This window comes from Nomascus leucogenys, chromosome 21, assembly GCF_006542625.1.
Source record: "Nomascus leucogenys isolate Asia chromosome 21, Asia_NLE_v1, whole genome shotgun sequence".
Taxonomy (NCBI): domain Eukaryota; kingdom Metazoa; phylum Chordata; class Mammalia; order Primates; family Hylobatidae; genus Nomascus; species Nomascus leucogenys.
The window spans coordinates 28,963,498-28,976,554 of NC_044401.1; the positions used below are offsets into that span (position 1 = coordinate 28,963,498).

At 35.5% G+C, this 13,057-nt stretch overlaps 1 protein-coding gene across 3 annotated transcripts in view; it reads right to left on the reverse strand.

Annotated features, from left to right (window-relative positions):
* EPHA3 (EPH receptor A3) overlaps window positions 1–10,877 on the reverse strand; it is a 372,702-nt gene extending 361,825 nt beyond the window's left edge. For 2 of the 3 annotated variants that reach the window (XM_003255127.2, XM_012497854.2), the window contains exon 1: window positions 10,662–10,877. In XM_003255127.2, the coding sequence (XP_003255175.1) occupies window positions 10,662–10,749 (88 nt within the window). In that variant the 5' untranslated portion in view covers window positions 10,750–10,877. The remainder of the gene's footprint in view (window positions 1–10,661) is intronic. The other variant, XM_012497853.2, reaches the window with a different exon arrangement.
* Between the last annotated feature and the right edge of the window lie 2,180 nt (window positions 10,878–13,057).

Genomic DNA, 13,057 nt, shown 5'->3' on the forward strand with positions numbered 1-13,057 from the left:
CTTTGGAAAGAAAAATTTAAAGGAATATTACTAATTTTATATCTTTTTGGTTTTCTTCCTCTCATTTTATAATTTTTGTGGGAATATTAAAACATTTAGTATGATTTGGAACGTCACTTTCAAAGATAAGAAAAATTTTCCTTATGCAATGTACAAATGTCAAAGAAAATCACTTGTATCTGAAAATATAGAAGAAAAACACCATTGTTAAGCATAGATTAACTAGTTTAGCCAGATGAAATACATATAATTACATGTGGAAATTTCTTTTTCAGAGAACAAGGACAATCAAATCATAATTTAGATGAGAAGTGTCAAGAACACTATAATAAAATATCTAAGTTTATCTTTTTGAGTTATCTAATGTAAATGAGTATTAGCTTATCTATAGTAAACCAGATAGTAAAAGTAAACCAAGAGAAAAATACGATTTCCTTTTATACTGCATCTTTGAAAATATTTCCAATATTTGGCAGCTACTAGATTTGGTGATGTTTATAGATTTCATAAAAGAGTAAAAATCTAACTTAATTCTAGTTCTAGTTTTCTATGATGCTGTCAGTTCTTTTATTCTGTAAAAAAGCAAAATCTACCATGATCAGCTGTGACTTACTCGAGGGGGAAAAAGTCTCAATTTGTATATAACTCTAGCCTTTTTGCCACCTTTGAATATTATAGATAATCAGAGGACAATTGGGGAAAATGAACAAGATCAGATAGTGACAAATAAATCAATGGTTGTTTTTGTTTTTTTTTACACCACCTGTTTGTAATTCAAAAAAAAATAAAATTTTATGCCATAGTGAGGTCAACAGGTGTATATTTATTCATAAAATTTTGCTTACAGTTTGGGAATAGCTCAGTTTTGTAAGAGGACAATACTGTTGGTGATATAACACACCACACAGTGCTGCAAATAGACTTCTCCTGTGAGTGGTGTTTTGCTTACCCAGAGGATTAGTTAGATAATCCACATGGAAGACATTGCAAATTAGCTTCCCAGACTTTCCCTCAGTGTGAAGACTGCCATCAGATACAATGAAAGAATATACACCTTTAAAAGCTGTACAGTTTTATTAATTGCTAAATTGGGTTTGAAAATCAGGAAATAAATATATGTTAACTACTAACAAGCTGCTCTGTCTTTCCCTTAGTGAATCTGAGGTAGATAGGAAATGTTACAATTTCCTGTTGATTGGAAATCAACCAACTTTATCACAGGCAAAAAGTAAAATTTTAAAGCCTTACATGAGGCAATTTACACTTACTGGACCTGTAGAGCTTATTCATCTATTTTTCTTAACTATTAATTGAAAAAACATACATTAACCTTCTCAAAATGAATGTATTAAAAATCAAGAAGAAACAGTTTTGATATTGACCAACTAAACTTCTCAGTAATAAAATTAACCCACAATTCTCTATTTGCTTAAGTCCCTTTTGAGGCCCTGCTATGTAATCAGTCAAGATGTTTGTCTTAACAGGGAAGACAGCTCAGTTTGGAGTCTTTAAAGTCAGTTTACATTTGCCTTGATTTGAGAGAGTTCTGAAAACCCAAATATAAATATAAAAAAATCAAATAATAGGAAAATGAGTAACAAATATGAATATAAAAAAATCAAATAATAGGAAAATGAGTAATTGACATGAATTCTCTGGAAGTAAGGGGGAAAAAGTTTGTTGCTAGTTCTTCACTTTTGTTCACGGAAAATGTGCCAATAGCTTGAAAGATTTGCTAACTCTTTAGTTAGCTAACACATTAGTTTTTTTTTTTTTTTTTTTTTTTAATGTTACAGTGAAGAAAGCAAGATACTAAAAGCTACTTTGTACTTTGGAAGCCTGATGTCATCAATATGCTATTTTTGCTCTTTGCCAGGTTAACAGAATTTATTGCAGCAATTAATGCAAAACATATGTGCTGAAATACCCACATCAAAAATGTAATTGCCCCCAACTTAATTTGCTATCTTTCAAAAGCCCGTTGTAGCTACCTTTTCTCAATGGCTGCAGTTAAATAGAATACAAGTGCTTTTATGAAAGAAGAGCTAAATCACTAAAATTTATTTTCTCATCTTAAGTAATTTAAAGATTATGTTTTAAATGGAGGGAAATTTCCACAGAGACTAAAGTCTACTTTTTAGACCATGTTCTATTTTCCCCTATTATTGACCTTAAGACAATTCCAATTGTTAATTCACACTTCATTTTTATTACACATAACCCGAAATAATCACACTCTGGTTGTATTGACAATTTCCTCACTATCTGTATGTATGGAATTCCTGACAAAATCTTTCCAGGATGAGGAAAGAAGTGTTTGGGTGTCAGGAAAGGAACACAAAGGTAAGAACGTGTGAAGAAAAGTCATCACAGATATTTTCATCTACTCTTCTGTCCGCATCAAATTCCTTTAACTTAGTTTCTTAGTGGGTCCCCCCCCACACACAGATAATCATAACTTATGAGTGTAACCACTCTATAGTTCCAAAGTACCCTCATTTATATGGTTTTCTTCAATTTTTCACTACAAATTTCTGAATGTTTCTAAATTATCCTTGCAAAGTCAGAAGACAAATTAGTACAGTCACTGGGATTAAGGTTGAGAAGCTAGTGCTTTTCCTGGCAATGATGCCTCCCTAGTTCATAGGCATTTGTGTCTAGGAGAAAACATATGAGGTTAAAATCAAAAGACAAAGACGAGAGAGGGCTTGGCTTAGTTACCACTTTATTATGATCCATTTTCTCAGTTTCCTCAGTTGTAACAATGGGAAATGTCATGTTACCTATTTGAGGGCTGCTTTAATGATTAAATGAGGTTCAGTAAGTCATGAATGATAATGTAGGGGAAAAATCTGTTTGCCAGCAGAACACTGAGCAATTATTTTCTCAATGTTGAACATGGTACTGATTTAACAAAACCATCTTTTATGAAAAACGCTGAAGTTCTAACACAGCCACAGAAACATCAGGATCATCCAACCACCAAGCTATCTCGATAGCACAGCTCCCAAAAACCCTCTCTGGCCCATTCCATGTTTACTCCTAATATTGGAAGAGGAAAAATCCTGTTTTAATAAAACGGTGTCAGTCAAATACGGGCTTTGGGAGAACACAGACAACTTTTGAATACTCACACGGGAAAAGTTTACTGACATCCCCTCAGCAATTACTAGGGGCCTAACAGGTGGCACTAGCAGGTAGTTTTAAAGAAAAGTTTTCTAAAAAAAAAAAAAAAAAAAAGATTCTTCATTTTAGTCTAGCGACACCAAAAGAGTTGAATGTCCAAAAGATGAAGAAATAATAAAGGGATAGGGTTAGAAATCAGCAAGCTGGACAACAGGGCGTATGAGGCAACTCCTGTGAGTCTCAACCAAGCTCGCCCAGTAAGAGATGCTTTCTCAATCCTGCGGCGAACCTTGCAGAATAGCTCCTTCCCCTGGCTGTCACCTGGTGAACCCATGAAAATGGATGGAAAAGAGACACGCCACTTCCAGACATCAAACTGAAAAGCCTAGCTGACAGCAATGTGAAAGGCGGCAGGGCGATCGTAGATCCTGAATTAAAGTCTGTTCCTCAGGTCAGGACCTGCCAGGCCTGTCCAAGGCTCACGGACTCTCTGGCGTCTTACCGACGCCCAGGTAAGGAGGGTCCAGGTGGCAAGGAGTACGCCGTGCTCTCCCAGTGCCAGCAGATCCGCGGCAGCAGGCAGAGGGCGCACGTTTGCCTCTCGCGCGCTCCAGTCTCCTCCTGGCGCTCGTGTTCGCGTAGCTTTGCACCTTCGCGCTCCGCTCGCTACAGCCTACAACGCAGGGTCTACACCGTCCGCCCGGAGGCAGAAACCCGGAGCAAAAGAGCATCAGACTGCGCTCGCCCACCCACCCTACCTCGGGACGGAGGCCGTGGCACCCTGGTGGCGCTCCGGGAGCTGACTTGGGCAGCCAGGCGCGGAGAGACTCGTGCACAAAGAACCCACTGGCCTCCAGAGGGCTGAGACTGCGTTACGCGCACCCGGAGATGTTTTTTTTTATTATCTCATCTTTAATTTGATGCAGAGTGAGCAAGCAGTGAACTGCTGAGAGACACTTGTGTTTTCCCTTTGCACCAATGAGCCTGGACCTAGCGGAGAATAGTTTGTGGTTAAGACACCCTGATGGTGGGTGTGGTGGCAGCAAGGAGCACTTGCTCATCTCCCTGTTGCCACGTTACTGTCTCTACCCGTACGGCTCTGCTTTGTGCTAAAATTTCGCAGGACACACTTTTGTAATTTAATGAAGATGGCATTATCAAATGTGGAAAGTGTAAGGCGAAGAAAAAGAAACGCAGTTATCCCCTCCTGTGGCCACTCCCGTCCATGGCGAGGAATATTCACAACAGTTTGTACAGTGCTGCCACTTGCTTTCCTCCTCCTTCCTCACCTATTATTCTCACTTCACCATGTTAGTTTGGATTATGTGGATTTTCACCCTTTGCTTTGACTGGAACAGCAGGACATGATTTAGAAAATGAAGGGTTGGGGGATGTCCACACTAAGGGCTTCCAGTTTAATAACATCACTCCAAGTTCGAGGCTTTATTTGCTGAACTGGTTTTGATTCCATCCACCTCTCCACATGCATTCGTCCAGACATTCAAAGGGGGAAGCATTTTAGCATTTTTTGGCTGACACTCTTAAAACTTTCTTGGATAAAATATTTTCTTCTGGGAAAAAATCAAAAGTGTGTAAACTTGAAAGGAGAAACAAAGAAATGCAGCCCCCCCTCCATCTCAACCCCACTTTAAGTGTGCAGGGTTTTTAGGGATTTAATAAAAATTGATTAGCCAGATGTTTTATGTGATAAATGTCTTTCTTTTAAGCAAATGATTCATATATTAACATTGGCTTTAAAACCTTTGCTTTTCTCTACTTCTCCAGTTTTCTAATCAACTTTTTTTTATTTTCTTTTCACTTGCAAAAATTTTTTCTTTGTAATCGGCCTCCCCTCTTTTTTTTTTTTTTTTTTTTTTTTTTTTTTTTTTTTTTTTTTTTTTTTTTTTTACAAAGGAAGCAGGTAGGAGGCAAACTAAAACTTGCTGACTTTCAGACTTTTCCTGGAGAAAACCTCCTGCCAGGTTCCAAGAACTACCTGATACCAAGCAACTGGGAACAGACTTAATGAAATCAAGCAAATGGCGAACATGTATCCACACCCTGAGCACATTGAGGGATGTCTTCCTAGGCGGATTGATTTGTGACTTGGAAGACTTTGCATTTAATCAATGTCACAATATTGCTTTTACTAATAATTCTAAAGTTGTTACAGAAGAGTTAGCTAAGGTTTCCAAATTTTTGAGAAGTAATTTTTTAATCCTGGTTTTCTGTATACCTGGATGAATAATATAATGAATGTCTCACACTACTGGTCAACCCTTTATTTAAAAAATCTGTGGAAAGCTACTTGTGTATTTGGTAAAAGCCCTTTATTGACCTTCCCTGATGATAAAATCCAGATCTCTGAAAACAGAACCCAAAAGGAGACACCTGCATCTGTTCTTCTAAATCTTCTCTCAAATAGAAATTAAAGGAACAAGGTTTATTAAATATTTTAAAGGTTAAAAAATAAACAAAGTTGAGGATCTTGACAGAAAATAACTTGTAAAACTTAATGTTCTTCCAAGAAATACACGTTTCCCCTTATATCTAGTATTTATGCCAAACCGAATCATTGAAAGAATGATTCAAATAAAAAGTAGTCCAGATCACAGATTTTTTTTAGTAAATGTCTATAAAACCTTATCGAGTTTGATGATTTGAGGAAAGTTTTATTAATATTTTCCTGAAGATCTTATGACTTGGAAAATGTAACTTTCATGAACACTTTTTTTTTTCATTTGTGTTGAAATTAGTAAATCAAATATATTGTGGAAATATACTTTGCCTTTAAAAATCCTTTGCAAAAGTAACTATTTGATCTTTAAAAATTGCATATATTTTATTTCAGAAAAAAATTTAAATTTCTGAAAGGATTTTAACATTAGAAAGAAAGTTATTGTGGAAAAGTGTTAAAAATGGTTGGACCCTTAAGGAACACACCAAAGTTTGAAAGTTAAATGTAGGCAATACATAAAGAATGTTACTGAATCATTTATTTAATAATAAACTTATTAAGAGCAACATGAGATTACTAAGTTGTTAATATGACCAAGGAGCCAACTTTAATTAAATTCAAGAAATGAAAAACTTTACCGAAAACTTCCTAAACCTACTAAAAAATGTTAAAAATAACTCTCTAAGATCTGATTCTGTACAATATTTTGTTTTAAATTTTTATATTAAAGTGTTTTTCATTATAGCTCCCAATTTCTAGTGTTTCATGGAAAGACAACTTTATATAAAATACAACCATGATGTAACACGTGGCAATGGTGTTTTATTACATGTAGTTTCCCTTTTATAGGTCCAGTCACTTCTGAGTTAGAAGTATATCCAACTAACTTGTAACCTTAAAATAGGCAAAAAAAACCCCTACCAACTACAGTAACAATAATTTAAAAATATAAAATTAAAAATATTGATAGTTACAGTGAAACTGTTTTCTATTGATAAATCTATTATTATTACTAGAAGATGGAATACCTAAAAGAGTTTATAACTGCTCATTTATGACAAGGACTGGAATAGTGTGATTATGAAACATAAAAATAAGGAGATTGAGGTATCTGAGTGAACATTTTCACTACTCAAATTATTACAGATACTAGTCTTTACAAAGATACAGATTCAGAATGAATGAATTTTGTGATAGATTTTGAGAGGTTACCAAAAGTTTATTTATGGGACATTCAAAATATTATGGTAGCAATTCAGATTGTCAGTAAAAGCTTAAACAAATTTGCTGATAATCCTGTTAATGACCTAGGTCAAGTGTTAACTGTTGTGGGTTATAAAATAGTGAAATTAAGGTTTCTCCTACCTTCAGGCAAATAGCACAGTTAACCATGGAGGCGGGGGGATGTAGGGGTGAGCTATTAGGAGAGCTATTAAATTACAAAAATGTATAATGCATTCAATTATTTAGTCTAGCATGATGAAATGCTATTAAAAGCAAATGTAAACCCTCTTCCAAACCAAAAAAACTTATAAAGATGATATGATAGCTTAGTTCTCTATTAATGTTTTAATCACAGTGTGTTCTTATTTGAGGAAAAGTGTTTATATATGAAAAATGATGCCAATTTATAGTAATTTTTAAAAATAAAAAATTGATTATTTATTTTCTCCAACATTTGCCTAATACTCAAAGCGAGGCTTATAATACTCACATGCAAGTTTTACTTTTAAGTTTTAAACAATCACACAGTTTCCTCTAGTATTTAGAATATTTATATTTAGGGAAATGCATTTCATATAAATAGTGTCTTAGCTAATAAAAAAAGTCTTTAAAAAAACTAGTATATGAATATAAATATTTACTTTTATTCACTTTTATTTTGGATACTCTATTTTCAATATAAAGAGCTTTCTAGATAAATGTTAATCCAATTTATGAACTCTTTTGGATAGAAAAAATGATTTAGTGTATTATGTACTGATGAATTAATAGTGCATTGCACCCCAGACTGCCATAAATGTATAAAAGTGTTTAAAGAAAGTACTATTACCAATTCTGAAAGGGTTGAAGTAGCCACAGTTGATAATTTTATTTTATATCCAGTTTTAACTTTGTTCCAATGTTATTTCTGTTTACCATTAATCATCCCTCTGGTGTGGAAAGTAGGAGTAAGTATATGAACTTTTAAAATAATACATAGTGTAGCAATCATATTTTGCCATGAAAAACAGCTGATTTCCCATTAAAAGTCTTTTCTTAAGCCATGTAAACAAACAGACCTAATAAGAATTTAATAAAGTTTTTATAAGGTTCTGTTTAAGTATATAGGCCAATTGCTGAGTCAAGTGACCATTGGAATTATGAATATCTGTTATCGTTGATGAGTCTCTATTATCACCTGGAGTCATTTTCTTGAAAGCATATAAGAAAGATATTTGTAAATACATTAATAGAAGGAAAATTCAGATTAAACATTTTCTAAGTTATTTTTCTTATCAGGGACCCATGGCATTTCAATATTGATAGTTAATGATTAAATCTCAAATTTAAAAACAAATCACACAACTGCAAATGTCCTAGCAATTAAGTCAATGGCCTGGTTTTGTTCTCTTTTGGTTCTCTCATGCCTAACTTCACAACAGATTGAAGAATATATTCTAGTAAATACGTTCCAGTAAATTTCTCGTAAATTTTTTACAGTGTTGAAATATTTCAATCATAATATTTTAAATACAGTCTAGTGTTTCGTATTTCAAATTTAAAAAATTGTATCAGAAAACTACATTAGTACCATTTTAAAATCATCACTCCTCTCATATATACATTTTCAAAAGAATTGCTTTCTATTTAAATTACATTGTTAGAAAAATTGCACGGAAATCTTGGCACATACTTGGCATTTTCACTTTTCATGTTATTCAACTCAACTGAGAGCCAAGCTATGGATTAATATTTAAAATCTCACTCAAGTATTACCTAAGTTAAATCATCTTAAATTTGTTTTAAAGCTTCCCTTCACAATCACAGGAAGGAAAAGAGACACTACCCATAGGACACAATCTGGAAGGAATAATCCCATGAACGATGGATAAACTTTTATCCAAGCAAATTAAATGCAATTATGTCAGTTTTCTGAATATATTTACCTTTCTATATCCATATTGTTAATGTGTGCCTGTCTGCATAATTATGTACATTATATCCCCAAACATACATGAGGTGAGGCTTAAAAGCAATTTGCATTTGATTAACTGTGTTTCATTAAATTAATACTGATTAATTTTACATAAGTGTGAAATAGTTTGGTGTCTTTTTTCTCTTGCAGTTTACTTAAAGGTTGTTTTCCACAAAAATACTGACTAACAGCTACATTCTTGTGCATAATTAATTCAGTAATATCCATATCTACATAGTTCATAAACATTCTATCTGGAAAATACAATTTATCATGACAATGTGGGAATTTTAATACTATTGTTCTAGTTATTGTCGATATTTTAATATCTGCGAATAACAAAATTTTTAAAACATTAATTTTAATGTATTGATATGTTACCTATTATACATGCTACCCGTTATACAAATGAATACTCTTACCTTTCATTCAGGAAGAATGATTGACTCTTACTTTCAAATAAACATTTTAATTTGGTTTGTAAAAGAAAAAGTAATTTGTGGGTAAGATGATTTTCTCGATCCTTACATTTTAGAATTTTTTTTTCTTGTTTAGAAAAAAGATTCAGAACATTTAATGAAATCTGCCAAATTGATAAAGGCAGTCAGTAAGGAAGGAGATAAATTACTGCTCTATTAGCAGTGAAGGTAGGTCACCGAGTATCAGGCAGTTTTTACATTTAATAAAAAACTTTCTAAGTATTTTGGTTTTACTTGTGTTTTTAAAATTAGGGTACACATACAACAGTATTGGCTTGACAATGTATTTTCTAAGGGGTGATGTATATAACACGATGTTTGCACATCAGTTCCTCGGTATTGTTAACTTGCAAAATAAATTGCTAAATGTTATTGTTATAAGTTCAAAATCACTGAGAGGAAATTAATGTTGTAAGTGTGGCTTTAAACTAATCAATTATTTAAAGAAGTTTGTTTTAAGAGTTAGTGACTGTATTCACAAGAATAAATCACAAAAGGAACACAGGAGAAAGAAAATGTATGTATTAAGTACACAATCTTATAGAACACATTGGTGTCCTTAACATTAGGTTTGCACTTTAACCCACTGAAAAAGAATTAATGCTCATTACAAGGATAATAAATAACACAACATCAAGGAAACGCCATTTGCTGCATATGAACATTCTCTCTTAATCTGCTATTCAGTTATTTACTATATCTTCCCAGGAGCTATCCACTATTCATTAAATACATTCTCCTATTTGTATATAAGCCTTTAAACAACGAGAATCCAACCTAAGCTTATTGTAATTCCTGCAACTATTACTTATGTTAATGTGGCATATGCTGCTCATTAGAACCTGTACCATAGAGCAAACCATTGCCTGGCGGGATACACACAACTTCAACACAGCCCTTGCACCATAAGCACGCACCTCCGCTTCGACAAACTCTGATTTCTCTTTAGTCCATTCAGAAATGCCATGATCCCAAGTAGGAACAACCTGTCATTACCTTTAAACATACTAAAGAGTCTAGAGAGGAAGGCTGAATTTTCTTTCAAACTTCTCGGAGTACCACATGGTCATAATTAGAAAATAAAATACTGCCTTGGCTAGTTGGCAATTAACATAACTGGGTTGCAACGCTGGAGGATTTTCTTTCTTTCTTTCTGTTCAAATTGGCAAACAAGGTAATTGCTCCAATTGGTATCAGATTAAAAACACATTTTCAAGGTTTAGACCATCTAAAATTATCTCCTGAAGTGTTTTTTAGCAGACAGTTAGGGGGAAAAAAAAAGGCACATCTTTCGTTCACTCTCAAAGCAAACTGCTCTGTTCGGAGGCACCTTCCCGACGTGCAAGGCTTCGGTGAGAACGTGCTTTGAAGAGCGTGAGCCCCGCGGGGCAGAGCTCCGCGCGCCCCGTACCTGGCTTACCTTCATTGGAAGGCTGCGGAATCACTTCCCCGAAGCAGTTGAGAACAGAGCAGCTGAGAAGGAGGAGGATGGAGAGGTGACAATCCATGTTGCTGGTGCAGAGGGCAGTGAGAGGAGCATATCTCCATGAAGCATGCCACTGATGTGAGGGGGAGCGCTCTGATTGCTGGAGAAGTTACCATGCTCCGCTCGCAGGCTGATGTCAAGTTTGACACTGGAGATAAGGAGGAGTCTGGCTGCCTTTCCGCGAACCCCGCTCGGGGACTTCCCTGGGTCCTAGTGCCGTCTTCAGCCGGCGCTAAAGCGGAGCAGGATGGCAAGCAGCTGGCTCTGCAGCCCAGAGCTGCTGGGGAAGGAGACAGGGTGGGCGTAGGGGCGTCGCCCATGGGACAGGAAACACAGAAGTTGTGATGAGGACGCGGTGCTGAGAAAAATGCTCCCTCTTTTGTGTTCCATGAAAAGTAGCTATTTTCTTGTTTGCTATCCATGCTCTGTTGCTTAATTCACTGAAGATATCACAGCCTTGATAGGAGTGTCATATGGCAATGTGAGTGCAAAAGCAACTGAAATGCGAGAGAAACGTGTGTTATTGAAAGAATAGCAGTCTTTGGTTAAAAAGTCAGTGGTGTTTGTATAATTGAAAAAAATGATTATAGTTATTCCTTTACCGTGTTCAATGTGATCATAACTCTCCATGAGTTCTTTGTGATTCAGAAAGACACTAATACACAACCTGGATCAGAGAATCTCTGCATTTCTACACCCAATGGTATCGTGGCTTTTTATTAGATCTGGCACAGTGATTTTCCGCGCACATAGAGCATACTTTGGTTTTTTTTTAAACAGGGAAGTTAACCTTCATCACCTTAGGGAAGTGAGCAAGTCTAGCCCCAGCCTGAGGTCTACATTCTTTCCTCGTTCTGAGTTGTAAAAGTAATACAGATCAAACCTAAATTTCTTAACAATACATATCCCCCTCCCTCACCATCTCACATTAGGATCTCTGGGTTCCGCGAGAGAAACAATGCATAATTCACGGCTCCTCCATTCAACTTTCAACCACTGACAGTCTGATAATATTGGGATATTCTTATTCTTTAACATTCCAAATCCAAAGGCTAAATAATAATGTCCTTGTACTTTCTCACTTATTTTACACCATGACTATCAATGGTCTCTGTTATTTCCAATCCTATTGCTGAACAACCTATTGCAATCTATTTCAGCCAAACAATTTTGTAATTTATATTTTAATAACTAGCATCACTTTTCTTTAAAATATCTCCCAGAAAATGGCTACTCAGATATCCTTCCACCCATCTATCTCTTCTTATACTAAAAAGAAAACAAGATTATTGTATTCCTCTCACAACTTCAGAAAATGAAGGTATGTTGATAATCTTAAGATCAGTGATCAATTTTAGAGCTCTTGGTAATGAAATTTACATGAAAGTTTGAAAAGGCCTTGCTAATAATATATTCAGTCCACAAACGCAATGTTTTTAGTTGGAGAACATAATTTTCACTTCAATTTAAGTTAATGGTACCAGATAATAGTTTGATGACTGGGGTGGGGAATTGGGGTGGATAGAAGCAGCCAGGGGAAAAGAGAGACCCCTGTCACTTTTCTGTGTGTGCCATGTTACTTTGTGTCTCTAACTTCTTTCCACATTGTGTCACCAGAGGCTGTCCAATCCTCTAGTGCCAAGTCTGTCAGAATTGAAAACAACAGATACTGCCCAGAGAACTTAGACAGTGGTGACTCTGGTGTTTTTTTCAAAGTTCCAGCACAGCACTTACATTGTTCCAAAGTTAGATACACGTTTTCTGAAACTTGAAAGAAACTAAAATCTTATTTGGAATTGACAATTTGAAAACATTTTGGAGAACCTGCCAGTGTGCTGACACGCAGATACGTTGGCGCCCCTCATGCTATTTCTCTTTTCACACTTGAAAACTTAAAAACTGCTTGTCACTGGGAAAAAAGGCATTCATGTTTGCAGAAAGCTATGGGAGTGGCAAAATGAGTACAAAGCAATACCTGGCCTGAAAATAGAAAGTAAATGATATAGAATCTCTAAATTGTCAACTCTCTAGTGAAAAGTAAAAGGTTTCCACTATGTGGGCGCCATACTGGACAGATGGGGAAAAAGGAGTGGTGCCAACAAGCAGAGAAGAGCAATCGATTTGCCTATAGCAGGAGTGGAATGGATGAGGTGGGGGCAGCAGATGCAGGGAAAGCCCTTATTAAGAAAGTGGTAGTTGGGTTGCAGCTTGAAGGATGGGTAGGAGTTCACTAGTAAGAAAATGATTCAGAAGGCACTGCAGGCAGGCAAGGCCAGAGAGGGTCCAGCTGAGCCAAAAAAGAGAGCATTTCGTACACGTGGAATACAGAG